General features: G+C 48.0%; 2 protein-coding genes across 2 annotated transcripts in view; one reads left to right on the forward strand and one right to left on the reverse strand.

Moving 5' to 3' along the window:
* The window catches only part of LOC115917657 (alpha-2-macroglobulin-like), a 35,978-nt gene extending 29,413 nt beyond the window's left edge, over positions 1-6,565 (forward strand). The window contains exons 28-36 of the mRNA XM_030971871.1: positions 703-868; positions 1,675-1,898; positions 2,265-2,483; positions 2,835-2,962; positions 3,314-3,404; positions 3,981-4,055; positions 4,262-4,364; positions 4,937-4,978; positions 6,422-6,565. Coding sequence (XP_030827731.1) covers positions 703-868; positions 1,675-1,898; positions 2,265-2,483; positions 2,835-2,962; positions 3,314-3,404; positions 3,981-4,055; positions 4,262-4,364; positions 4,937-4,978; positions 6,422-6,447 — 1,074 coding nt within the window. The 3' untranslated portion in view covers positions 6,448-6,565. The remainder of the gene's footprint in view (positions 1-702; positions 869-1,674; positions 1,899-2,264; positions 2,484-2,834; positions 2,963-3,313; positions 3,405-3,980; positions 4,056-4,261; positions 4,365-4,936; positions 4,979-6,421) is intronic.
* A 2,824-nt stretch (positions 6,566-9,389) lies between these two features.
* The window catches only part of A2M (alpha-2-macroglobulin), a 29,702-nt gene continuing 12,205 nt past the window's right edge, over positions 9,390-26,886 (reverse strand). The window contains exons 14-36 of the mRNA XM_030947299.1: positions 26,513-26,655; positions 25,706-25,855; positions 24,870-25,040; positions 24,090-24,240; positions 22,277-22,385; positions 21,735-21,963; positions 21,339-21,465; positions 20,595-20,716; positions 19,286-19,337; positions 18,710-18,793; positions 18,134-18,310; positions 17,569-17,653; positions 16,250-16,406; positions 15,877-15,951; positions 15,437-15,602; positions 14,216-14,439; positions 13,631-13,849; positions 13,152-13,279; positions 12,710-12,800; positions 11,397-11,465; positions 10,909-11,011; positions 10,295-10,336; positions 9,390-9,528 (exon numbers count right to left, since the gene is read on the reverse strand). Of these exons, the coding sequence (XP_030803159.1) occupies positions 9,503-9,528; positions 10,295-10,336; positions 10,909-11,011; positions 11,397-11,465; positions 12,710-12,800; positions 13,152-13,279; positions 13,631-13,849; positions 14,216-14,439; positions 15,437-15,602; positions 15,877-15,951; positions 16,250-16,406; positions 17,569-17,653; positions 18,134-18,310; positions 18,710-18,793; positions 19,286-19,337; positions 20,595-20,716; positions 21,339-21,465; positions 21,735-21,963; positions 22,277-22,385; positions 24,090-24,240; positions 24,870-25,040; positions 25,706-25,855; positions 26,513-26,655 (2,900 nt within the window). The 3' untranslated portion in view covers positions 9,390-9,502. The remainder of the gene's footprint in view (positions 9,529-10,294; positions 10,337-10,908; positions 11,012-11,396; positions 11,466-12,709; positions 12,801-13,151; positions 13,280-13,630; positions 13,850-14,215; positions 14,440-15,436; positions 15,603-15,876; positions 15,952-16,249; positions 16,407-17,568; positions 17,654-18,133; positions 18,311-18,709; positions 18,794-19,285; positions 19,338-20,594; positions 20,717-21,338; positions 21,466-21,734; positions 21,964-22,276; positions 22,386-24,089; positions 24,241-24,869; positions 25,041-25,705; positions 25,856-26,512; positions 26,656-26,886) is intronic.

Here is a 26,886-nt window from a genome sequence, read left to right on the forward strand (position 1 = left end):
CTGTGTCTTGCTGAAAGTTTGTGGTGTAACAGTGTCTGTAAGTCATAACAGCATGTAAAGTAGCTACATTTTACTTTGCTGTAGTGATTGCACTCTTAAACCAATACATGCATTGCTAATGTGAACATCACAAAAAACCTTCCAGAAAATACAAAAAAACACACTTTTTTTTTCTAGTGTGGAGATAGAGGTCACCAAAAACTAGAATCTATATTACTTCCAGAAAGTGAATTTTTTTTAATGCCCTGGAAAAGGGGAAACAAACAAAAAGGAAAGGACAGAGCAGAGGATGAAAGCACAGAACAGTCTCAGGGTGGTAGCTGGAGGAGGAAAGCAAGTATTCAGCACATCTAAAGCAAGGAAGTATTTAAGAGAACTCCTCTTACCCCAGAACACAATCAGGCCAGTAATGCTTCACAAAGGAAAAGGATTGGAGCACTGCTTCACAGACTTTAAATCAAACAGGGAAAAACCATTACAACAAGACATGTTAAAGAAAAGTAGATTCAAGATACGGAACAGCATTTGGCTGCCCATTTGTTCAGGAATAATTAGGCCTGGAGGGAAGGGACACACAAGGGTAAAATATTTGTCAGGCTAAAAAGTAGGATGCTAAGGGTCTACAGGAACAATCCCTATTCCTGTTATTCCAAAATGGAGCTCAGCAGGATCACCTCTAGTTCAGTCTCTCTCTCCTTCCAGCACTCAGTGGTGAGGAATGCTCTGTTCTGCCTGGAAACAGCAGCAAAGCAGAAAGAAAACCATGTGTACACCAAGGCGCTGCTGGCATACGCCTTTGCCCTGGCAGGGAACAGGGACCAGCGGAAGGCATTGCTTGACTCACTTGAAAAGGAAGCTGTGAGAAAGGGTGAGTGTTCCTGGTGGGATGTGGCTTTCACCAGCCTTACACCTTCCCTTGCTAGATTGGCTTTTGCTGGTGGGGCAGTGGCTGCAGGCACCGGCCTCTGTGGGCAGGCAAAGGTGCAGGGAGAGGGAAGACTTGTGCAAAGGGATTACTTTTCTGAGAGGTTCCTCTCAGGGCCCAGTCCTTCTTCTCTGCTCCGAGGGAGCTCACCAGGAAGCACCAGGCACCATTCCCTTGGTGCTGAGCCCTTGGGGGGCTCTGCTCCCATCTCTCCTCAGCCCCTCCTCTCGCCATGCCAGGCACTGCTTAGCAAAGGCTTAGCAATGCCCAGGGGCCATTCCTTCCTTCCTTCCAGGGCATGGGCTCAACACAGAACAAAGGTGACCTTGCAGAGCACAAGGCATGTCAGTCAGAGGAGAGATGGGTGTGCTGAGAGAGAAAATGAGCATACAGGGCATTTTGGAGGCTGCAGCACAAGTTCTGAGTTGTCAGGGGAAATCCTGTAATCCTTCAGAATTATTCTGTTTAAGTCAGGCTGGACAGTGGGTTTAACCAAGCTGGGGACTGTAGCCCATAGATGTGAATGTGAAATCTAGGACAAAGTGCTATCTAGGCCTGAGGCTCAGCAGTCTCATACTCGCTATAAACCTGCAAAATGTGTAAACCTGACCCGTCCCACTTCACCCTGCATGACAGACACATCCCGGGGGCTCTGTCCTCCCAGCTGGGTCAGGCAGCAGGTCAGGAAGTGCCTTGCAGGATTTACCAGTAACAGCTGCTTGCTGTCTCTCTCCCTGGCTCCTGTGAAGATGGCTCTGTTCACTGGCAGCGGCCTGGCAAGGAGCCCGAGGCTGATCTCCCGTTCCATCGCTACCGAGCTCCCTCTGCAGAAGTGGAGATGACGGCCTACGTCCTCCTGGCCCAGCTCACCTCGCAGCCAGCCCCTGCCCAGGAGGAGCTGGCTTCTGCATCCCTCATTGCAAAGTGGATCAGCAGCCAGCAGAATCCCAATGGAGGCTTCTCCTCCACCCAGGTGAGCTGCTTCCCTCTGGTCACCTCACACATCGAGGTGTCCCAGAAGATAGGATGTGTCAGAGAGCCAGGTGGGAGCACAGGAAGTTTTGTCAGGAAGGTGGGAACTGTAGCCCTGCAATGGATCCATGCAGTACCTCCCATGACTGCCAAGTTCCTGAGAGGCTGCAGACAAAGATGTCAGGTAGTGCCCCTGGGAAGGGAAATATGCTGAAGCTGCTCTTTCCCTCTGTCTTTCCTTCTTAACACTTTTGGAGAAAGTGAGGATGGAGGGGGGGCTGCCAGCTGGCAGACAGGGCAGGCTGTAGGAGGACAGGCTACAGAGGAAAGGCTCATTGCATCCCCTGCCGGGACTCGTCTCTTTCAGGACACAGTGGTGGCTCTCCAAGCCTTGTCCCTGTATGGAGCTGCCACCTATGCCAAGAGCGGGGCAGCTTCCAAGGTGGCCCTGCAATCTGGAGGGGACTTCCAGCAAGACTTCCAAGTGGATCCCAGCAACCGGCTGCTGCTCCAGCGCGTGCCCCTTCCCCAGGTGCCAGGGGAGTACGGCGTGGAGGTGTCTGGTGAAGGATGCGTCTACCTGCAGGTGAGGCTGATGGGGACAGCTGGCATCCTGGAGGGGAGCCCCTGGCCAGGCTGGAGAGCACAGAATCATAGGATCATCCAGGCTGGAAAACACCCTGAGATCATTGAATCCTTCCCTTGAGGCAGAGGAGAGTAAAGAACAGGAGAAGGGAGAAGCAGAAGGCTGTGGGTAAAGGGCAGAGGATAGAAAGAGTAGAGGAGTGTGGAAGAGAGAGTGGGACTGAAGGAGGGCAGTGTCTGCAGTGTGGAGGAGCTGTGAGAAGTGGGGAGGCTGGGTGTGAGAGGGTCCCCTGTCTCCCACGTGGAGCACACACTCACAGACACTCACCCAGAGCTGCTGGCTGTCCCCTAGACCAGCCTGAGGTACAACGTGCAGCCCACGCAGGAGGAGGCGCCCTTCATGCTTCATGTGCACACAGTCCCAGAGGCCTGCGGGGACTCCACGGCTCACAAGGTCTTTGACATTGCCATAAATGTCAGGTAAGTCTGAATTCCGGTCTGAGCCTTCCTCTTGAGCCCTGGGAGCTGGGGGGGTCTGGTTGTCCCCAGGGTGAGACAGTCTGAGAGTGCAGCACATTCCTGGGAAGGTGGGCAGGGGGCGGCTGTTCTGTGAGGAGAGGCTCTGGAGGAAGGACTTGTGCTGCTGTGTGGGCAGCCCAGGGCTGGGCTAGTAGGAGGCTGTGCAGATGACTAGGAGAAGCTGGCACTTCTGGTGGAGAGGAAGGTGCTGGACTGCCAGGACTCAGTGTTGTGCCAAGGGTTATGGAAAAGCTGGAAGCGTGCCCAGCTCTGAGTTGATGTGCACTGGATCTTTGTTGCTTGGTTCCTCAGTTACACAGGGGAGCGCAATGTCTCCAACATGGTGATTGTTGATGTGAAGATGCTGTCAGGATTTGTCCCCTTGAAGTCCTCAGTGGGGAAGGTATGGTGCTGTGTGAAGCATTTCTTTGAGTAAATCTGTCTTTAATATGGGGCATCAATTTCTTTAAATAAAGTAGCATTTATTTTTTTTCCTGGTATCTTCTCCACTCTTAGACCTGTCCATCTTTTCCTCCAGGTCTCTTCCATCCCTCAGCTCTAGAGTAAGGGTGTATAAGAGATGCCAGTAGCAGCATTCCCTTCCCACTCCTCAAGTTCTTGTAGTAGCTTGCAATTATATGTGCTGTTTAGCCCCAAAGCAAAAGATGGAAGGAGACCATCAGGTCTAATATCAGGGACTCAGGATCCTTGGGAGATATGTGACAGCCATGGCAATGCTGGTCCCTCATCCAATTTTTGTGTCAAGAAGGTGAAAGAGCCTGAGATGGTGGCAGCTGGGGGAAAGTCTTAGTTTGTGGGGCTTCATAGAAGAGTGTTTGACAAGTCCCCTGGGACGTACACTTCCTGTGCTTTACTTCTCAGCACCTACATGGTGAGATTTTAGTGGTGGGGAGAAATTGAGGAAGATTGACTAACTTCCCTTCAGAACATCAACCTCCTCCATATCTCCTTTTCCCAGCTCTCTAACACGCGGCTTCACCAGATCCAGCGAACAGAAGTGAACACAAACCACGTTTTGCTGTACATCGAGCAGGTGAGAACCAACCCTGGGCTGCCATGGGGCACACGCTGAGCTCTGCAGCGCAATGGCAGTAGCACAAAATGGAGATGGAGAGCACTGCTAACATCCCCCGAGCACAGGTGGCCAGGGAGAGCGCGGGAGCCTGGGCTCAGTGCAGAGGCACCGGGGAGCCCCTGCAGTGCAGAGCCCCCCTGAGCCTCTACTGCTTCCCTTCCCAGCTGGGCAGGGACACCCTCAGCTTCTCCTTCACGGTGGAGCGGGACATCCCCGTGCGGGGCCTGAAGCCAGCCCAGGTGAAGGTCTATGACTACTACGAGACAGGTGAGTGCCAGCAGTGCCCGTGGCAGCGAGGCTGGGCAGGGGACACGTGGAGGGGCACGGGAGCTGTGGGGACCTGCAGCTGCCCCAGCCTGGCACTGCCACCCCAGCCCTGCCCTGAGCTCTGGGAGGGCAGAGGGACTGGGGTCGAGCCATCCATGCTGGGGGTCCCGTGTTCATTTCTGGCCCTGCAGTGTGGCCCTGCCTGTGCTTCCAGGCAGACCTGCTGCTCCTTGTGCCTCTGCTGTCCTGGCTGCTGTGCCAGGGTGGCAGTGACAGAGCTCTTTGTGCCCACCTCAGCCCAGTGTGCTGGGAGCAGGTGTCTGAGCAGCCCTTGGCTGCACTGGCAAGGAGACCTGCTGGAGCTGCCTGTGTGGGTGGCTCTGCCTTGCTGCCACTGCCCCAGACAGGGCTGGCACTGGGGCTGCCCGCACCCCAACTGGCATCTCTGGGGGAAACTGGACATGCTGGCACTGGCCTGCTCTGGGGGTCTGGGAAAAGCATCTCTGTGGCACCATCCCTCTGCCTGCAGTGCCAGGGGTCATGACACCTCTCCTTTCCCTTGTGTTTTCCAGATGAGTTTGCCACACAGGAATACAGTGCTCCCTGCGCTACAGGTAGGGTACTGCTTCCTTTACTGCTCTCTGCATCTTCTTCATTATATTTTTGGTCTTCCAGCCAGCACTTGTCTCTTCCTATTTGAATTTGGATGATATTGGCCCAACTTACAGGCACAGATCTTGTGTGTAAAACAAAGAGCATGGGTGTTACAGAGATAGCAAGTTTGCCTTTGGCTGCTACTGTCTGGAGGAACAGCTGCTTCCTGCTAAGGTTCCTGCTGCCCCAGGGCCTCTCAGGAGACTGCTGTGCCCCATAACCCTGGGCAGGCAGCCCTCAGTATTGACTTGGAGTCTGAGCTGTCAGGACAGAGCATTGTCATCTTTGGGGGATTTTCTGCAGTGCAAGGCCATGTGAATTTGGCTTAGGAGCAAGGGTAATTTAGGAGCTTCTGTAAAAAACTCTGACCAAGGTTATTTCCCCTGTCCTATATGAAGTCTTCCAATATGAAGACTGGCAGGTCTTGCTTTCCATCAATTGCCCAGTTTCAGGTGTTTGTAATATGCAGGCTTCTGGAAAGCAGAGTTCCTGGGAAATGGGTTTTCACAGGACCTGACTGTGACACCTGAGAACAGATTTGGGAAAAGTGATTTGGACTTGAGAAGGCAAAAGCTTTGCCTTCTGCTGGTAGTAAATGGCGACATTTATCTCCTTTAGCCTTTCTAACTGAAAAAGTAGAAGAGTCTGAACTGTCACACTTCTATTCCATAGTGCTTGTTAATCTGGGCTGTGTCCATAGGTACAGCTGTTTTCTGCTGATTCTGGACCTACAGCCTCCTTTCATGGAAAAATGTGCATAAGTCCAAACATTGAGTGGACAGTAAAACATTTCCAAAGGGTATTTTGGTGTGGTCTGGTTGTCCAGTGTAAGACTCACGGGGAGACCTTAGATTTTAGGCTATTTTTCCCCAGTTCTGTTAAAAGGCAGAGATTTTATCTTCCTTGGAAAGGGGGATGGGAAATTGCCACTTAAGAGGCTTGTCCACTAGTCTAAATGTACAGAGGTGGCCTGCACTGAATAGAAGGCAGATCTCAGTTGCCAAGCTTCCTTCCCTGCCCTATATAGTAAAGCAATAGAGTGCAGTAGTTTTATTCCACTCTTTGAAGAGAAATAAACAGAACATGTTTCACTGCTACACCAGCCAGCTTGTCCTGTTTGCACCGTGCACATCTCAGTTGTGACAAATCCCACTCTGCTTATCTCTCCCAGTGGGTCAGGGAGAATTTCAGCCCTCTCTCAATCTCACACTGCCTTGAAGGGGACACAAGTAGTGAGTGCTGTGGGTCACCCTCCACCCTGGTAAAACAGCAACTCTCTCCTGTAGTGTGCTCCACACAACACCTGGCTTCCACATCTTGCTCCCTCTGTCTCTCAGCCTTAGAAAGCAGATGGACATATCTCTCTGACTCCTGTTCCCTGCCATCTTCTTTTATCCTTGCAGAGGAAGCAGACCAGGGAAATGATTGAAGAACACTCCCAGATGCTGGAACCTGCCTGCCTCACCACCACCACCACAGCATGACATTAATAATGCCTGCATGGAATGGAAAGTGAACTTTACAAATAAATTAACTGTACTCACCAATGATTTTTGAACAATTTGTTCTCCATTCTGATTTTTCCTGCTCATCTTTCAGTCACAGCTTTAATCTCCCTTGCTTCTTAGGTTAAAGAGTAACCCATCTAACAATGCCTGTGTGCAGGGAAATAAGGCTAACAAGTGAGGGGGGAAAAGAAAGAAGACAGAATGATCTAAGTGGGGGTCAGCCTTTCTAATGTATCTGTCTCTGTGTTATGTTGTCTGAACTTATCATCTGAGATAGAGTCTAACCAATGGGGAAGGATAGGTAGTTCTTGGAACCACTTCTCTCCCCTGGCTTACAAACCATATCCTCAATTGAATTGGTCTCTGCAGAGGCCTGTCCATGTGTCCCACCATTAGGCGGCCTGGAAGATCAACTAATGTTACCTGAAATTCAGCCTCTGTGACCTTCCCTGTAGACACCCCTTCTGGGATGGTTTCTTGTTTGTAGAAGAGTGGGAGGAGACAGAGTCTGCCCTCTTCAATGATTAGAGAGTGCCAGGGGGGCAGGAGGGATGTGTGCATGCATCGTGCCTTCAGCTGCTGCCTTACAATGGCTTGTTCTCCAGTTGAAGCTTGAGCCTTCTTGCGGAAGTTTCCATTATCTCATGTCTGCTACTTCTGGGAGATTCCCAAGGAGAAGCTAGTGGCATTTGCCACTAACCTACCTGCCTATGTCTAGTTTAAATGGTACATTCATTTAAATCACATAGCTGCTTTGATGAAACTGTCCATAGGCCTCTTAGACACCCCCAGGAATGATCCCCCTTTCTTCGTTTTGTCTCATGAATTTGTGGGTTTAACTTCTGAATGCAAAAAATCTTAGGTGCCTGTTTATTCTCATTAAATACTTACTGTTAGGTATCATGGCATGTTGTGCATCCAAAGTATGCTCAGTTGGCTGTTTCGTCCAATTTTTTGGTTTAGTGTACCTGCACAAACAGTGTCATTGAGAACAAATAAAATTCTTCATCTATTTTGCTAGATATTAATATTATGTCACTTTGTCTTCTGTTATGTTTGGGGTTTACACACTCAAGGCCTTTTGACACCTCATATTCAGAGGAGACTGTGGAATGAACCAGCTTCAGTGACAGCTGAGCAAGATTTACAATCCAGTTAAACCGCATTTTTTTTTGAATTAGAAATAATATAGACATCTATTTTTTCTACCATGAGGCAATTGCTTTTCCAGAGAAAGGAGGGTCTGTATTTGTGAAATAAGCTACATGAGGGACTCCTATAGGTGTATTTGCTTAAGCCTACATTGGCAGGGTGAAAGGCATCTCTGCACGTAGAAACATGTAAGTAAAACACATGCAGAGGCAGTCAGACTCAGTTCAGTGTGGCTTACTTACACATTACCTACATGTATGTAAGCCACACATTGAACTGAGGCTGACTGCCTCTGCATCCATGTGAGACATCTAGAAACCATTTGGAAAATGTACATGAAAAATGTTTAGCCCAAATTACGAGACATGAAGCCAGGTCCTCCCCATTGAAATCTGCTGAAGCATTGTAAGCCTAGTTGTGAAGGAGAAGAAAAATAATATTAAAATTACTCAGACAACCCAGAGGATATCTATGGACCTCCACTGAGGGTAAGATGATAAAGTTCTTATGAAAAATGCAAGTGGTTCTCGGTTGAATTTTTGCCTAAGATTATCTTGAGAGCCATCATATGTCACACACAGGAGAACCAGGTGATCAGACCCAGCTAGCAGAGATTTAGGAAAGGCAGGTCCTGCTTGACGAGTCTGATCTCCTTCTATGACAATGTGACCCACTCAATGGATAAGGGAAAGGCCATGGATGTAGGTTACCCAGACTTCAGCAAAGCCTTTGACACAATTTCCCACAGCATTCTCCTGGAGAAACCGGACTGCCCATTGCTTGTACAGCATTGACTGCTGGGTAAAAAGCTGTCTGGATAGGCAGGCCCAGGGAGAGGTGGTGAATGGAGCTACAGAATCCAGCTGGTCACTAGTGGGGTCCCCAGGGCTCAGTGTTGGGGCCACTCCTGCTGAATTATCAATGACCTGAGGGGATCAAGGGCACCCTCAGTAAGTTTAAAGGAAACACCAAGCTGGGTGGGAGTGTGGATCTGCTGGAGGGCAGGAGGGCTCTGCACAGGGATCTGGATCGGCTGGATCCATGGGTCAAGGCAAGTGGTGTGAGGCCAAGTGCTGGGTCCTACACTTGGGTCACAACAACTCCATGCAACACTACACAGTTTAGCAGTGGACTGAGCAATGCTGGGTTAATAGTAGGACTTGACCTTAAAGCCAACCAAAAAAGTTCTATGAATGACACTCTGAAGGTCCCAATCCCTCTCTGATTTCACTTTAGCTGTTTAGAAACGAGCAGACTCTGAGAGAATGGGAAAGCCCACAGATCTTCACTTCTATCTGGGCTGCTGCAAAAGATGAGATTGGATAGGTTCACAGTGTCCTGGCACCTCACAGCAGTGATTTCACAGTGCAAAGGCAATATGTGATCAGAGGTTTATGTCCAAGGATCACCTTGCAGAAAATATCCTCTGTAAAGGCAGAGTGACTAACTTCCAGCGCATAATGGATGAGATACAATGTCCTCTCTCCTTAAACAACTGGCAAGTATGGAGAAAAATCTCCCAACTACTAAAAGCCATCTGCCTTCTGGTATTCCTGAGGAGTTCTCAAACACCACCTTGCCACGGATGGCTCTGGATTGAAATCTCAGGCCATGAACGGACAGGAAGAGACACGAGCACAACAGTAACAGAAAACAAGACCAGAGACATTTGATGAGAATCAAGAATTAATTTATTTACAGTGTTGCTTCCTTTTTGCTTTTGAGGTGTCCTCCTCTAACTTTTCAATACCCCTCCTTGAACATGATCTTCTAAGGGCAGAAACACATGAGCTGATACGGCAAGGCTCCGACAAGATGCATTCTTCAGGAATTTCCTTGTTCTGCCTCGACTGGAGGTGGGAAAAGGACAAAGTGAGATAAATATTCTGGTGAGTGGTATCCAGAGCCTTGGGTATCTCTGTGTTCTGGTGGCTGAGTTCAAGCCTGTTAAACTATGAGAAACTGCTTCACCTAAAAATGCTCAATTGCAGACAGATAACAGAATGGGAATGACTGGATACATTCAAAATATCTGTGCTACAGAGCGGGGAGGCAGATTTGTCCTGGAGATACATGAGCTATCCAAGCACAAATTCTCTCTCAGCAATTGCATTTCCCATGAGAAAGCAAAATCAGCCCGGGGAAGAGTTTGAAAGGTTCTCATTAAAGAGATGTGAATAACATCAACATTTCACCAAGGTATTTGGGAGACAATTCCTCAGTACCTTTCAGTGTCTGCAGCATAGCAGATGTGGCCCTAAAAAGGGCAGAGACACAAAAGGCTGAGTGTGATGTTTCATCCCAAAGGAGACTCGAATCTTATTTGCATAAAGTGACACTAACACAGAGGAAAAGACAATTACCACTGTACAAACAAAGGCAGTAATACCCAGGTTGCAGGGAAGGAAAATGAAAGCTGTATCTGATCTTACAGAGGAAGTTGGGTGGCAGCATTGCTTTTGGTCTCAGTATTGACATGGGGACTGCAGAAGGCACAGTGAGGAAAATGCTGAGAGTAGACAGAGGCCAAGAAAACACAAAGTCTACAAAGACTCTAGTTCAAGACAACTTGCAACAGTCCCTGCTGGAACATCTCAGTTGTTTGAGTGCACCTACCTGTAGCGCAGGGAGCACTGTATTCCTGTGTGGCAAACTCATCTGGAAAACACAAGGGAAAGGAGAGGTGTCATGACCCCTGGCACTGCAGGCAGAGGGATGGTGCCACAGAGATGCTTTTCCCAGACCCCCAGAGCAGGCCAGTGCCAGCATGTCCAGTTTCCCCCAGAGATGCCAGTTGGGGTGCGGGCAGCCCCAGTGCCAGCCCTGTCTGGGGCAGTGGCAGCAAGGCAGAGCCACCCACACAGGCAGCTCCAGCAGGTCTCCTTGCCAGTGCAGCCAAGGGCTGCTCAGACACCTGCTCCCAGCACACTGGGCTGAGGTGGGCACAAAGAGCTCTGTCACTGCCACCCTGGCACAGCAGCCAGGACAGCAGAGGCACAAGGAGCAGCAGGTCTGCCTGGAAGCACAGGCAGGGCCACACTGCAGGGCCAGAAATGAACACGGGACCCCCAGCATGGATGGCTCGACCCCAGTCCCTCTGCCCTCCCAGAGCTCAGGGCAGGGCTGGGGTGGCAGTGCCAGGCTGGGGCAGCTGCAGGTCCCCACAGCTCCCGTGCCCCTCCACGTGTCCCCTGCCCAGCCTCGCTGCCATGGGCACTGCTGGCACTCACCTGTCTCGTAGTAGTCATAGACCTTCACCTGGGCTGGCTTCAGGCCCCGCACGGGGATGTCCCGCTCCACCGTGAAGGAGAAGCTGAGGGTGTCCCTGCCCAGCTGGGAAGGGAAGCAGTAGAGGCTCAGGGGGCTCTGCACTGCAGGGGCTCCCCGGTGCCTCTGCACTGAGCCCAGGCTCCCGCGCTCTCCCTGGCCACCCGTGCTCGGGGGGACACAGGGCTGTAGGGCTGGCTGAGGGGCAGGGGCAAACCCTGGGACCGTTCCCCAGCCTCGGGGAGGCTCTGCTTGTACACAGGGTGGATGGAATGCTGTCTGAGGGCTGGGAGAGAAGTAGCATTAAGTCTAAAAACTTGAAGTTTGTAGTCAGAAAAAGACAGTAAATTATTCAGTCCCATTCTTAGCAGAGGCACGATAGTTTTAAGTCCAGATTTTTTGCTCTACACAGCCAAAATTCCCAATGCCTGTGTTTCTGCCCCATCCTCACCTTTTCCAGGTATAGTAGAACGTGGTTGGTATTCAGCTCTGTGCGCTCAATAACAGGGTGGGCTTCCAGCTGAAGAAAGAAGACCAAGATATTACTGCATTGAAGGAGGTCTCCCTGTGTCCCTTGCACAGCCCTGTGTGTGGGATGTAGTCTGGATGAAATACTGCAGTACTCAGGGAGCTAAGCCAGCCAGCAGCACAGAACTGCCTCCTGGGTGTGCCACAAAAGTACCATGGTCTCCAGCCCTCCCTTCACCAGGGTGGCTGAAGAAGCACAACCTGGCTCCAGAAAAGCCTCAGCACTGGATCAAACACAGTGATGGAACAATTGAATGAAAATACATTCCATCTGGCTTGCTAGTTGTGCACCGATTTCGTTTTCCAATTCATGCACCTAACCAGCATCTCAAACAGTTACCCAACACCTAAAGAGTCACAATGTTATAAGATGGTTTTAGATCAGCCAAGGGAAAAAGGAAATAGCACTATTTTTGAATGTACTATGCACAGACAATGTTTATGGGGAGGTGTTGGGACACAGTGAAAATAAAAGTGCCCATCATCAGTCTAAAGAAAAAATTACTTATTCTATTTTTTCTTAGACTGATCACATCGTCTCCCCTTGTGCTGGCCTTAAGCTATGCATGAAAAGAGACTACTGTACATGTCAAATGTGCAAATGACAGTGATAAAATCAAGCAGAAGCTTTGTTGTTTGCTACAGGCATTTGAAAGGTGTCTTGAATATAAGAAAGTAGATGTTTTCTCTTTGTATTCAGCAGTGGTGATGCTGCACATTGAATTCTACACTCAGTTTTTGACTCCTCACTCCAGATCTTGGAGCAACTCCAAAGAAAGACAATGATCCTGGAAAAGAGACTGGAATGTAAGTCTTATGAGGAGCAGCTGAGGGTAATGAGATTGTTTAGTCTGAAGAAAAGGGGGCTCAAGGGAACCTTATTGCTCTCTACAACTCCCTGGAAGGAGGTTGCAGTGAGGCAAGGGACAGTCTCTCCTCCCAGGCAAATAGTAATAGAACAAGAGGAAATGTCCCCAAGTTGTGACAGCGGAGATTCATGTTGAATATTAAGAGAAATTGCTTCACTGAAAGAGAGATTAAGCATTGGAACAGGCTTTGTGGGAAAGTGGTGAAGTCACCACTCCTGGAAAAGTTTAAAAAAAGAGTAGATGGGGCACTTTGTGATATGGTAATAAGTGGGTCTGGTTCTATTTGGTGGAAGGTTGCACATGGAAACTTTTTCAACCATAATGACTCAATGATTCAATGTTGCTTGTATGACAAACAGGCTCCTACCTTCCTCACTGAGGACTTCAAGGGGACAAATCCTGACAGCATCTTCACATCAACAATCACCATGTTGGAGACATTGCGCTCCCCTGTGTAACTGAGGAACCAAGCAACAAAGATCCAGTGCACATCAACTCAGAGCTGGGCACGCTTCCAGCTTTTCCATAACCCTCGGCACAACACTGAGTCCTGGCAGTCCAGCACCTTCCTCTCCACCAGAAGTGCCAGCTTCTCCTAGTCATCTGCACAGCCTCCCACTAGCCCAGCCCTGGGCTGCCCACACAGCAGCACAAGTCCTTCCTCCAGAGCCTCTCCTCACAGAACAGCCGCCCCCTGCCCACCTTCCCAGGAATGTGCTGCACTCTCAGACTGTCTCACCCTGGGGACAACCAGACCCCCCCAGCTCCCAGGGCTCAAGAGGAAGGCTCAGACCGGAATTCAGACTTACCTGACATTTATGGCAATGTCAAAGACCTTATGAGCCGTGGAGTCCCCGCAGGCCTCTGGGACTGTGTGCACATGAAGCATGAAGGGCGCCTCCTCCTGCGTGGGCTGCACGTTGTACCTCAGGCTGGTCTAGGGGACAGCCAGCAGCTCTGGGTGAGTGTCTGTGAGTGTGTGCTCCACGTGGGAGACAGGGGACCCTCTCACACCCAGCCTCCCCACTTCTCACAGCTCCTCCACACTGCAGACACTGCCCTCCTTCAGTCCCACTCTCTCTTCCACACTCCTCTACTCTTTCTATCCTCTGCCCTTTACCCACAGCCTTCTGCTTCTCCCTTCTCCTGTTCTTTACTCTCCTCTGCCTCAAGGGAAGGATTCAATGATCTCAGGGTGTTTTCCAGCCTGGATGATCCTATGATTCTGTGCTCTCCAGCCTGGCCAGGGGCTCCCCTCCAGGATGCCAGCTGTCCCCATCAGCCTCACCTGCAGGTAGACGCATCCTTCACCAGACACCTCCACGCCGTACTCCCCTGGCACCTGGGGAAGGGGCACGCGCTGGAGCAGCAGCCGGTTGCTGGGATCCACTTGGAAGTCTTGCTGGAAGTCCCCTCCAGATTGCAGGGCCACCTTGGAAGCTGCCCCGCTCTTGGCATAGGTGGCAGCTCCATACAGGGACAAGGCTTGGAGAGCCACCACTGTGTCCTGAAAGAGACGAGTCCCGGCAGGGGATGCAATGAGCCTTTCCTCTGTAGCCTGTCCTCCTACAGCCTGCCCTGTCTGCCAGCTGGCAGCCCCCCCTCCATCCTCACTTTCTCCAAAAGTGTTAAGAAGGAAAGACAGAGGGAAAGAGCAGCTTCAGCATATTTCCCTTCCCAGGGGCACTACCTGACATCTTTGTCTGCAGCCTCTCAGGAACTTGGCAGTCATGGGAGGTACTGCATGGATCCATTGCAGGGCTACAGTTCCCACCTTCCTGACAAAACTTCCTGTGCTCCCACCTGGCTCTCTGACACATCCTATCTTCTGGGACACCTTGATGTGTGAGGTGGCCGGAGGGAAGCAGCTCACCTGGGTGGAGGAGAAGCCTCCATTGGGATTCTGCTGGCTGCTGATCCACTTTGCAATGAGGGATGCAGAAGCCAGCTCCTCCTGGGCAGGGGCTGGCTGCGAGGTGAGCTGGGCCAGGAGGACGTAGGCCGTCATCTCCACTTCTGCAGAGGGAGCTCGGTAGCGATGGAACGGGAGATCAGCCTCGGGCTCCTTGCCAGGCCGCTGCCAGTGAACAGAGCCATCTTCACAGGAGCCAGGGAGAGAGACAGCAAGCAGCTGTTACTGGTAAATCCTGCAAGGCACTTCCTGACCTGCTGCCTGACCCAGCTGGGAGGACAGAGCCCCCGGGATGTGTCTGTCATGCAGGGTGAAGTGGGACGGGTCAGGTTTACACATTTTGCAGGTTTACAGCGAGTATGAGACTGCTGAGCCTCAGGCCTAGACACCACTTCGTCCTAGAATCCACATTCATGTTGACATTTATGGACTTGGGCACTGTAGGGAACCAGAGACCTCAGAAGGATGCCACTCCTTCCCTCTCTGAGTAGAGATGCCAGGCTCAGGCAGTGACAAACTCTGTGAGGCCAAATGGCCCAAAGAATGTGATCCGGGCTTACCAGTCACCTACAGGTGGAGAAGACAATAGGTGTGTGGGACACTCCCTTCACAGTTCCAATCCCCACAGCTTGGTTAAACCCACTGTCCAGCCTGACTTAAACAGAATAATTCTGAAGGATTACAGGATTTCCCCTGACAACTCAGAACTTGTGCTGCAGCCTCCAAAATGCCCTGTATGCTCATTTTCTCTCTCAGCACACCCATCTCTCCTCTGACTGACATGCCTTGTGCTCTGCAAGGTCACCTTTGTTCTGTGTTGAGCCCATGCCCTGGAAGGAAGGAAGGAATGGCCCCTGGGCATTGCTAAGCCTTTGCTAAGCAGTGCCTGGCATGGCGAGAGGAGGGGCTGAGGAGAGATGGGAGCAGAGCCCCCCAAGGGCTCAGCACCAAGGGAATGGTGCCTGGTGCTTCCTGGTGAGCTCCCTCGGAGCAGAGAAGAAGGACTGGGCCCTGAGAGGAACCTCTCAGAAAAGTAATCCCTTTGCACAAGTCTTTCCTCTCCCTGCACCTTTGCCTGCCCACAGAGGCCGGTGCCTGCAGCCACTGCCCCACCAGCAAAAGCCAATCTAGCAAGGGAAGGTGTAAAGCTGGTGAAAGCCACATCCCACCAGGAACACTCACCCTTTCTCACAGCTTCCTTTTCAAGTGAGTCAAGCAATGCCTTCCGCTGGTCCCTGTTCCCTGCCAGGGCAAAGGCGTATGCCAGCAGCGCCTTGGTGTACACATGGTTTTCTTTCTGCTTTGCTGCTGTTTCCAGGCAGAACAGAGCATTCCTCACCACTGAGTGCTGGGGAAAGGAAGCCAGTGATTAGGAGGGTGGTGAGAAATTAGGCTTTTGCCTCACTGAAAGCACACCATCCTACTGGACTTTCAGGAGGGGACTGATGGAAGGAGGTCTAGAAACAAGTAGGATACTATATCTCCCAGATATAGCAAATATGACAGTTAATATACCACAGGGCTCAACAACCAAGTAATTTTTCCAATCTGGAGCAAATTCTGGTCAATAGTGTGTTGACTGACACAGCAGAAGTGGCCCAAGTTAGGATGCAGACACATACAGTCACAGGCAGGGGAATCTCCAGCAACGCGATAGTGATGTAGGCTGTCAGCGTGGCCTCGTTGTCCACTCCACCCTGCAGGGAAACACAAAGGCAGATGCTGACCCCACCCACCTTCATATCCTCAGTCTTTTCTCCCACTCCAGTAGGAGCAATGCACTATTTTGCATTGCAGTCCTTTAGCTTGCCTCCTTCCTTTTGCAGCTGACCTGAAGGTATCTCCGATAAATACAGAATGGTGTGTGGCTCCCTCCCCAACGTTTGCCATTGGCATGGGAATATCCCATCTCCCTAAGTCCTCAAGAAGCTCAACTGGCCCCATCTGACTTATGGCCAAGCTCTAGCCTCACAAAAAAACAACCAGACTTGTTACCTTCATGGCATTGTTCAGGAGTGTCCCAGAACTCTGGAAACAGCCATTCTCCTTCTGTTTGTAGGACAGCCAATGCAAAGCATCCTGGATGTGCTTCTCCTCTATGAAGATGTGATGCCGGGCCTGGGCAAAGGACTTGAGGACAAAGGCTGTGAGCCTGAAAGTGAGAAAAAGAAAGGGCCTGAGCAGGTCTGTTGCCTATTTCAATTGAGAGGGCCCATGTACACTTCATCTATCTGGAAACATGCAAGAGGACCTGGGAAACTGTGGGCCGATTAGTCAGACTGTATGTATATTATATCCTCACCTCAAAAAATTCTGTCCAAAAATTGCTTTCCACTTTGATTTTTGTCTCTCATTTTTGGCTCAAAAAACCCTGTGATCTCTTTGTGTTGAGGCTACAGTTTAAAGGACAACGATTGTTGATCTGTCTTTGAAAAATATCCATAATTGCATGCCAATTAGTTAAATATGCATAAGAGAAGTACTCAAAATTACAAGGAAGGATAATTAAATTCCTGCAAGCTCGTGGTCTGCTGGTAGAATGCTTAAACTGTAAATCCATGCTTCATGGATTTCTCAGAACTCCCCTAGAATTTTAAAGTAAAGCAGAACATGTTAAAGAGTTTTTGTTAAGAGTTGTTGCAAGCAGTTATGGAAAAGAAGCAGGCATATGGTTAGAAGCCAACATGTTGTCAAAAACCAATTACCATTTCAGAAACTGAAAGCAAACTGAGGGTGATCAGTTCTTCCATTATTATCCTTACTTGAAATTGAAAACACATGACAATGATATACAGGAGCAAGTCAAAACTTTTCAATAAGTCAAAATGGCAACACACATGGTCCTCCAGCCTGTCTTTGCTTAGTAGCATACAAACACTTAGAAAAACAACTATTCAGCACTGTTCTTGGATTATCAACCTCTCCACTTGTGTTTCCTCATATGTTTCCATATGGAACCATCTTTTCCAGCAGACTTCTCAGCAGACGCCAGTCTAGAAGAGCTGCCACTGCAACTTTTCAGCCTTCTTCAGTCAGGGTGTTAAATCCCTGCTCCCTTCTTCCCCAGTTTATCTCTATTTTCCTTTTGTTTGTAATGGTCCTCGGAGCCACTGGTAGAAGGAAGCACTTCAGCCATAAGTTGGCTGATGTAGCCTATTTATTAAGAAGGAGGCAGCCTGGGGACCACACCAGCTCTGGAAAGTCTGCTGGTCTACAACAGGATTTCCTATTTACTGTCAGGCAGTATTTATTATAAATGTGTGGGTGAGAAAGAGAAGCATATTGGAGATGCATAGGTGGCATTGAAATCTCACCAGGTATTCCCTGGTTGGCCATAACGTTGTCCAAAGGTACTGTAAGAACCATCTTGGTGCTTGTAGTTCAGCTGCCTCTGATAACCTGCAATGGAAAGATAAGGCAAGATTCAGATGCAAGAAAGAATCTGCTGAGGGATGGGGAAATAGAAAAATAGCTTCATCAGCAAAAGCAAATGGGAGAGGCATAGGTCTGTCCTATCCTAACCAATATGCAGTGCTGGTACATCCCCACCTCCATGAACGAGGGAAAGCAACACTTGCCTTTCTTCAGAAGGATGACAGGACCTATAAATGACAATCAGTGAATCACTGTAGCAGTGACAACTCTGCACTGCATTGCCACCCCATGAGAAAAGTAGTTGCAATGATCAGGTACAGTAATGCTTAAGCAACACAAAATAATAAAGAAAAAAGCAGCAAAGGGCCCCCTCAGGTATACAGCAGAGACCATCTGTGTATAAGAGAAAACCTCTTTCAACATCTGGCCAGCATTTGGCAGATCTACCCCAGGCAGGATCTAGAAAAAAGCCAAAGCAGAAGCAAAATCCATGTCCCAGCTCACCGCTCACTAAGTATCCAGTGGCCTTGGATTTGATCTCCTCACTCAGCTGCCCTGTCTTGTTCAGATAGTCCAGGACGTAGATGTTGGGTGCAAACAGGACCATGTTCTGCTCCCCACAGCCAAAGGGCATCTGGAGGAGCTGGTGCAGGTTCTGCATGGCAGTGCCCATGATGTCACCTGAGGAGCAGGAGGTACCAGAGAGATGTTAACAATATTTAGGGCTGGCTATCAGAATCAGGGGAAGCTACTGAATGACAGATGCAGGAGATATCAGAGAAGAACAAAAGATAATCTGGATTGATAAAGATCCTGGATCAGAACACAGAACATCAGAGAAAAAGAAAAAAGGGAAATGAGAGAAAGGTTAGGGCATGAGAGAAAGGTGAGAAGGCTGAGAAAAAAGGCTTGCAGAAAAGGAAAAGGAATAGCACAAACAGAAGGGAAAGTGCTCAGGACAGAAGAGATTAAAGACAAGAATAAGCTGTGTTAGAAACCAAGAGAAAAAGCTGTGAGGTAGGAGGTCAACACAAGGAGTCAGAAACAGCACATGGTTCTACTGTGAAGCTGTTAACTCACCCAGCACTGAGAAATATGCTCTGCCTGAGTCTTGTACCACATTTTCAGGTAGCAATAGGGAAAACTCCTCTTTCACAGGCACTCCTGAGAAAGAAACAAGACCCAAACAGCTTCAGTGCAGTTCCAAGAAATGGCTAATGGAAAGGGAGGGGGTCTCAGTGCAACAACAGGAACTCTTCCTATTAGAAATGCCCCGATTTCAGTTACTTCATATTTCCCTGGCTGTAACAAAATCTCTGCATGAAACCACTCCCAGCCACTTCTAAGCACTGCAGATCATGTGTGTACAACTTCCTCCTGAGTGTGCAAGAAAACAAGAGGATATGTAACTCCAGTGCCAAAACTAGAGAGTAGAGATGCAAACATCCATGCTAAATCTCTCCTAGCTCATACCCTGATGCTTAGGCAGGAGGGTCAATTCTTTAGGACTTTCTTCTGTCTTATGTCTCAAACTCCATACCAATGGGGCATGTTTTGAATATTCAAAAATGTCAGACTACATGGAATATGATACAGGCAGGCCTCCAACATTCCACCCCTCAAACCACACAGGAACAAATAGAGAATGGGCTTTACCTTTTACACAGAGCACAGAATTCTGGGTTGTTTCCTTCTCAATTCCTTCAGGCTTGGATGGGATGAAGGAAAACAAGAGAGGTGAGAAATTAGTGAAAGAGGAAATATAGACAGGAATCCTCACAAGGACAGAGGGATATGTAAAAAGAAAAGTGAGGGAACTGAAGAAGGAGAGGCAGTCACAAACATTCCCTGAAATACAGAGCTCTGAAATAACTTAAGCAAATCAAAGAAATGTTATCCTAGATGACTGGTGTTGTATGTGGAGGAAGAAGAGGAAAAGGAGAGGAGAACACTGGAGGACCATCTAATGAATGACCTGCAACTATTGCACACAGTGAGAGACACTTAACATCCTTGTGACAAAGGGACTGCAGCATTACAGAGGTCTGTGCTGAAGAGAAGTCTGCAGTGCTATTTATTGAAATGCTGCAGATGCTTTAGGGGAAAAAAATTGTGCATGCAAACAATAGAAAGGGAGGATGTAGTACGCTGCAGTATCTGTTGACACTACTGATAGCACGTGGTGGGCAAACATTAGGGGGTTTTATGATACGGAGGAAAGCTCAGAACATAGAACCTCATTGCCAGATTACCACCCTCAGAATATAACAAACTAATGATTTCCTGTAAAGGCTATCCAATACTGCCACATAGTATTTCCTTCTGTTCCACATCACATCAGCAACTCTTCCTGCCACAGGAAATGGGTAAGCTGTAAAATTTCACCGTGTTTTCATGTGTAGTTTTAAGGTGATTTCTTTACGGTCATCAAATTCCCATAGGTGCTTGTGAATCCCTCACCTTTGTCCTGGTGCCAGTCTTTGTTGCCAAACCATAATTGCAAAACACTCAGCTTAAGAGGCAGTTTGTTTGGCCACTCTGAGCCAGAGAGGCAGTATGTGCTGACTGGCACATTTACAGGGAACGTGTCAAAAGAAGGAGAGAGGCTGTAAAGACAGTGCATTGAAATAGCAGGTGATAGATGGAAGCTAAAGGGAAGGATGCATTGCAGTTACAGTTGAAGTTACAGGAAAAGTTAATTGCACCAGGAGACACAAGGCATATTATTAACCTGAAGTCTTTATGCAGCCCTGCCAAAGTACAAAGATGATGCAAGACAATCATATTGCCATGATGCATAGTGATGCCGTAAAATCATAGACCAGACCAGGTTAGAAAGGATCTCAAAAGATCATCTGGTCTGTCCTAACAGGAACGGGAGCTAGATGAGATTATCTAGCATGCCATCCAGTTGTACCACTGTGTAAGCTAAAGGCTCAGTCCTCCCTTCCCACAGCCCACGTACCTCCACCAGCAGCTGTCTGATGACCGTGTCCTTCCGCCCTTTCTCAGGGGTCTCCACGATGTAGTTCCCACAGGGCTGCTGGTTCTGTAGGGCCTCAGTGGTCACTGAGAACTCCACCTGCCCTGGAGGAAACAGGGGTCAGTCAGCCCTGCCACACAGAGCCAGGCAATGGGATTTACTGCTACATTCAGGAGTTTCACCTTGCAGGCTCATGGATGGAGATTTCTGTCACAGCTGGGCCCTGCTTCTTTCCCACAAAGCCCAAGCTCTCTACACAAGCTGTGCTGTCATTGAAAGGTGACCTATTTTGGAGACTCTTTCACAGAACCTAGGACACCACAGAGCTGAGTGTGACCAGCCCCACTGCTGTTCAGCACATGCTGCCCTGCATGCACGCCAAAGCTGCTGCAAAAACAAAGTGTGAAGATCCCATGTCCTCCCTAGTCTCTGGGAGGAATGGAGGTAGCAGAACATCTCTGCTGGCCAGCAATGTCTCTGGCCTCAGGAGATGCTGTCCAAGGGCTATAGGGCTTCATGGTACTGCATGTGATGCCAGACACAGAGTTGGGCCCTATGAACCCCCCAGTCTTTACTTCCCAAATATCAGTCTTTGCCCCCCAGATCAGACACACTCAACTGAAGTGCTTCCCAGAAAAATGTGTTGCTCTGATATCCAATACTGAACAGGGAGAACAGCACAAAGAAACCCTTCCTGCAGTTTTCAGGAAACCCTGAGACCTTTACCTAGAGATTTGGGAGTCACCAGCCAAGCCACGGTTTTCCTCCCATTCTCACAGAGACAATGAGATTCTTCCTCCTTTTCCACCAGAGTAGCCAGGAAATTAGTAGATTGAGCCAGAGTCACACTGACCTGCCAGTTGTAGAGAGAGGTGCAATTAAGAAAGGGTGATAATGAGAAACAGGGAGTTAGGAAGCCGTAGAAACAGCTATTTCTTCAGTAGCAAAGGAGCAGGGAACTAGAGTTGGGGGTTCTGCATTTGGAGTGTATAGGAGAAATAACATAAAAAGTCTGGGGCAAAGGGTCTACGGCTACTGAGAGATAAGTTAAGAAGGCTAGGTGAAGGCAAGGGGTGCACAAGAAGGTACCCAGTTACAGAGAGTCATTTAAACCTCCCTTACCCTGATGCAGGCAGGCAGGTAGTTGAAAACGGTGGCTTTCAGCGTGAAGGACTCCCCACGCACCACAGAGTAGGGCATGGTGAGCTCCACAAAGAAGGGCTGGAAGGCTCTCAGGGAGACTGTTGGGGACAGGCCAAAGCCTGTGTCTGCTGAAGTGCAGAATGCATTGGCTTTCCACTCAGTGATGGTGTCAGGGATGGTCACTTCTAGATCAGCTTTTCCCTCAGAGCTGGTAAAGCACAGACAGCAAGGACAGAGGGATCAATGTTACAGCATTTTGGTGACTACCTGCACCCATTTTGGCCTACTGAACAGTATTTGCTGTGTGAATGATGGGGCACAGTACATTTGCTACTGTAGGACCACTCTACATCTTCCAGTCCACTCTTTGGACAGACCTAACAATGGCTGAAAGTAATTTCATCCCAGAGGATTGCCAAATAGTCTCTGCAAACAATGAAGTACAAACACTTTGGGATTCATGTTTTCATATTATAAACCCAGTCTTATTAAAAAGGAATGAGGTAGCTCAAGGTACTCACCTTATAGGTACTAAACTCCAAATCCAGGTTTCTGGGAAATACTTTCGGACTGTCTCTGTCACCTCTTCAGGAGTGCTTAATTGGTTAGAAGTTCTCTCTGATGGAATGCCTGAATGTGGTAAGATATAAAAGAAATCAACTATTGATAATTCCAGACAAGCAAGACCTATATCAGCATCATGCTTCAATCTGAGAAAGTGTCAATCAGAAGCAGATGCTTGTGGTTGTAGTGAGCCGTGGTACCAACAGCAGTGGAGTTTCAGGGCCAGGGCTTATTGGCAAGAAGAGCTAGCCTTCCATTATTTTCTGCTGGTCTCCAGCAGACCTCAAAGTTTGGAAGCCAGCATTTTACAGCTTTAAAAAAAAGGACTTAGAGCAAAAACTTATTTAGGACCTTCTATACAAGCAGCCTTTTCTCTTTCAGGCACAGCCTTCATGTGATGTTCTTCTCCATCCTAATCAGTCCAGCCAGCAATGGAACATCCCTCTGTTGAAGTGGTTTTTGTAGGGTCATTGTGACTCAGAGTACCAACTTCCTGTCAAAGCTATGGCCTCCTCAAGAACTAGGCTGAAAATGCTCAAAATAAAAACAAGCAGCTGGAGTACGGGAAGGGTAAAAAGAGCTATTTTGATTAAAATAAAGTTTTCACATACAAAATTTATTCCAAATAAAATATTATGTGTTTGAGATGAAATTTGTTTAAACATATTGTTTTACTTTACTTTGCAATAACTGGAAAACAAATATGGGGTGAGTGGGACTTGGCTTGCTTAGCTTTCACAAACAGAAAAAGAAATGCATCCAAGCAGAAAAAGAAGAAAAGTTCTTAAAGAAATTCTAATTTTTGTCATCTTTACTTTGGCTAATTGAATTTCTGCATTTGGATAACAATTGAGTAGCCAACAGGTATTCATACTAACTGTGCAACATGCATCTCCAGAGCCTGAGAAGGTCTCAGGGACAGGTGAAAGATGCTATCAGAGCTAGCTTACATTGCTCCTGGCAAAAGTGGCAGGCAGCTTGCTTGTGTTTTTCTATTGTAGTTTATCAGTGTTCTTAGTGATGGTTATTTCAGTTTAAAATAATTGAAAGGCATCTATCCTCCATCTTAGCAACTTCTGTCAGAAGCTGAAATTGTTTTCAAACTGGACACATACAAAAGAACAGGTTCTAGTGCCAAAGAAAAATTCTTTGAATCAGCTATCCAGCTAGAATAACTTAAAAATTCTAAGATATTTTACTTAATATGAGACTGAAGGATGATAGGGCCAATTCTGTTGCTCTAACTGTTACAGTGTAAGAATTAAGATAGCCCTTAAAAATAGGATAATAGGATGGATCCATTTCAGACTGGACTTCTATCATATATGTCTTACCATACTAAGCTCCCAAAGTCTACCAACTCATCACTGAAAAATTTGCCACCCACTTCATGGTTTTGACCATACATAAGACTGGCCGAGTCAATGAGAACAGCCTGAAAATGGTATTGGAGACTCTTTAAGCAATAATCTAGGAATAGAAGTCTACTCTAAAAGCCTAATGAAGAGAGACTTTATCAGCAGGATAATATTCTCTGCTCTGCCAGGCTTTGCACACTGTCTGGTTCTGCTGAATTCTTATGTAGAGTTACCAAAGTTTGTCTGTAGACCTACACAACCCATTCAGAAGCTGAAATCTGCGAACTCATCAGCTCAGGACTGCTTCCAAGGTTTCAGTTCACAACCCCAGCTCCTTTTTAAGTATTTACCCCAAAACACAAACAGGATCTCTGTCGAGAACAGAAGCAATAACAACACTGAGTTCCCTTACCGCTTGCCCTCATTGCATACATGGGTTCTGCAACCATGGCTGCAGGTGCTCCTAGGCCACCTGATGCATGGGCATGGTAGATGCGATTACTCGGGCTGCAAATCTGAGGTTTCTTCACGTTGGTATTTGTGAAAACCTTTAAACCCATCTCCTATGGGAGAAAAACCAAACATGCTTTTTCATTACTGAATCCTGTTGAGATTCACACAGCAGACTTGACATTGGCATTTTACCGCCTCAAAATGGAGAAGCTGTTACTGTGTATGGATTGGACCTTGAGATGATCCCCTGATCCTTGGGTCTGAGTGCCTGGGCGGCTCAGAGAGCCCAAAGGATTTATCTCCTCTTTTTCTAGGATACTGGTTCCAGTCCAATTTCAGCCTAGGTGTCAGGATTAGCCAGGAAGTAGATATAAAGTTTTCTCTCTGGAATTAAATATCTGTGGCTACAATGCAGCTCAAGGACATACTGATTTATCTGAGGTAGCTATAATGGTATGGGATTATTTACCTCCCATTAGAATCTCACTTCAAGTCAACCTCAAACCTTTTCTTGCAAGAAAACTTTGAGACTGATCCCTTTTCCACTGAGTGTGAAGCATATCTGGCAAGACAAGTAAAGCTTATGATCCTCACTGAATATGCCTTTGGATAAAAAGAAGTGCCAGGTCATTCAGATGCAGAAACCCTTCCCTTGCTAACTTTCATGATGCCACAGAAGACTTAAGCATTCTCAAACCTTCTCCCACTCCACTCCCTAACCAGGCCAGGGGGGCTATACCCTTAGGATGCTGTAAGCGTCCTCTTCATTCGCCCCCATTACTGGAACATAGGTGATCCCATCCTGAACTATTGGCTCCACAGTCACACAATTCCATGGGGACTCCTCCAAGGGTACTCTTGAATCATAGACATAGCCATGGAATTCCTTCACTGGAAGTAAGTCATACACCTTGGCAGAAAGAGAGAGAGTATTTGGCATTTTAGTGTCCATTGTTATGAAACACAACTGAGGGAGTTGGATACAAGCACCACAACAGTCACATCACCAGCTCATACATCCACATTGCCATGGTCCTCCCTGTGCTAAGAGCAATAAGAATTTGGGAATCAAAAAAAGGATCAAAATTTGGAGATACTGCATCTTTTTTATGCTCTTCATGTTACTCTGGTTATTATGGCTCAAATATGTAAAAAATTACATTGGCCAAACCATCTGCAATACCTTGTCCCTACTCAGGGATTGTCATTTTCTGCTTGGCAAAAGGCAAATAAACTCTTTGACACTTCCAGATGCTACCCCAAGAAAATTAATCCATGCATGAGGAGAATAACTGAAAAATTATCATCAAACACACAACAGCATTTGGCTCTGGCCAAGACAAGCAGGTCCCTTAAAAAGGCTTCTAACTACCATCCCTAAAATCACACAAAACCCCTAAGAAACAACTGCTGCCCAGTTCTCATCTTTTTGCCCACTAGAGGAAGATGAGAAGCAGCCCAGGGGAGCCTCCCTGTGTCAGCTCTGACAAGAGGGACTGTTTCCTGCTTCCACTGCAGCACTGGTTGCTCTTGCTCTGAGTAGGCTCTGACCTGTTCCACAGACCAAGAACTTACAGAGGTGGGTGACAGGTCAGCTTCTGGCTTCATGAGGAGCACACTCTTATCCACAGCACGCACAGCACAGAGGGAGTTTGGGGAGGCTTGGAACTGCAAGTGAGCATCCGAGGAAGGCAGGCCTTCTGAAGGGGAGAAGCTTAAGTCCACCTGTAAGCACAGGAAAGGCTATGTCACAGATGCCCTACCCTCACAGGACTTTTCCTTCCAGCTGAGTGCATTCAGTTCTAACTTTACAAGGTCCCCATATCCATGCTCACTTGCGTATACACTTCCCCTAGGCTACTGCTCCCTTCCAGCAGTGCCAGGGGAATCAGCACCAAGAGATCATGGCAACTTCAAGCACCACAATCGCTCATAAAATTAAGGTGGTTGTGGGTTTTCACTCACAGAGTGAGTGCGATGAGGCAATCCCACATAGGGGCTAGATGCGATCAGACAGTGGAGCATGTCCTTGAACTAGGACCAGTCACTGTACTCCACCCAGAAACTGTATGTGGAGAGAAAATCATCTTGCAAAGATGTTGCCCTCTTTTTCTTAGCCTGGACCATCTGCAGGATCAGCAGTTTGACCAGTTGCTAAAGGGGATTTTATCAGTGTAGCCCCTGCTAGCACTTTTTTCCAGCAGTTGATCTCCTCCAGGTTAGCACAAACCAGTAAGCAGTGAAGCTACCTACAACAATTGATATGTTGCCTGTCCAGTGTTAGTGTACCTAAAGAAATTAGCTTAACCAGGCTGAATCTAAATAAGTGAGCTTGAACACACTGCAGTCTGGTGGCTGCTCCCTCAGGAAGTGAACACTAACCTTATTGTTGAAACATAATTCTGTGTAGAACTTGGCTGAATCAGCAATCACCTCCTTGCTGGAGACTGTGGTGTAGACAAGTACTTGGGCCACTGGAGCAATATCAGCTTGTACAGACAGTTGTAGTGAGAAGACACCATTGTCTAGCATACAAAACAATGGCAAAAATTTTAGGTGCAAAAAACTTTCTCTTAGAGCAGTCAAAATTCTAGGTTTGACTTTATGCTGAACTTTATCCTAGCCATTATATAATTCCAGGCACCCAAGTGGGATGAATTGGTGCTCACAGTGGTGTGTAAGTCTCCCTGTCTGACTAAAAAGGCCTGTTTTCCACTGCAGAAGTATGCTGAATTTTGCTTCAGCTTCTCAAAACA

The sequence above is a fragment of the Camarhynchus parvulus genome, chromosome 1, assembly GCF_901933205.1.
Source record: "Camarhynchus parvulus chromosome 1, STF_HiC, whole genome shotgun sequence".
Lineage (NCBI taxonomy): Eukaryota > Metazoa > Chordata > Aves > Passeriformes > Thraupidae > Camarhynchus > Camarhynchus parvulus.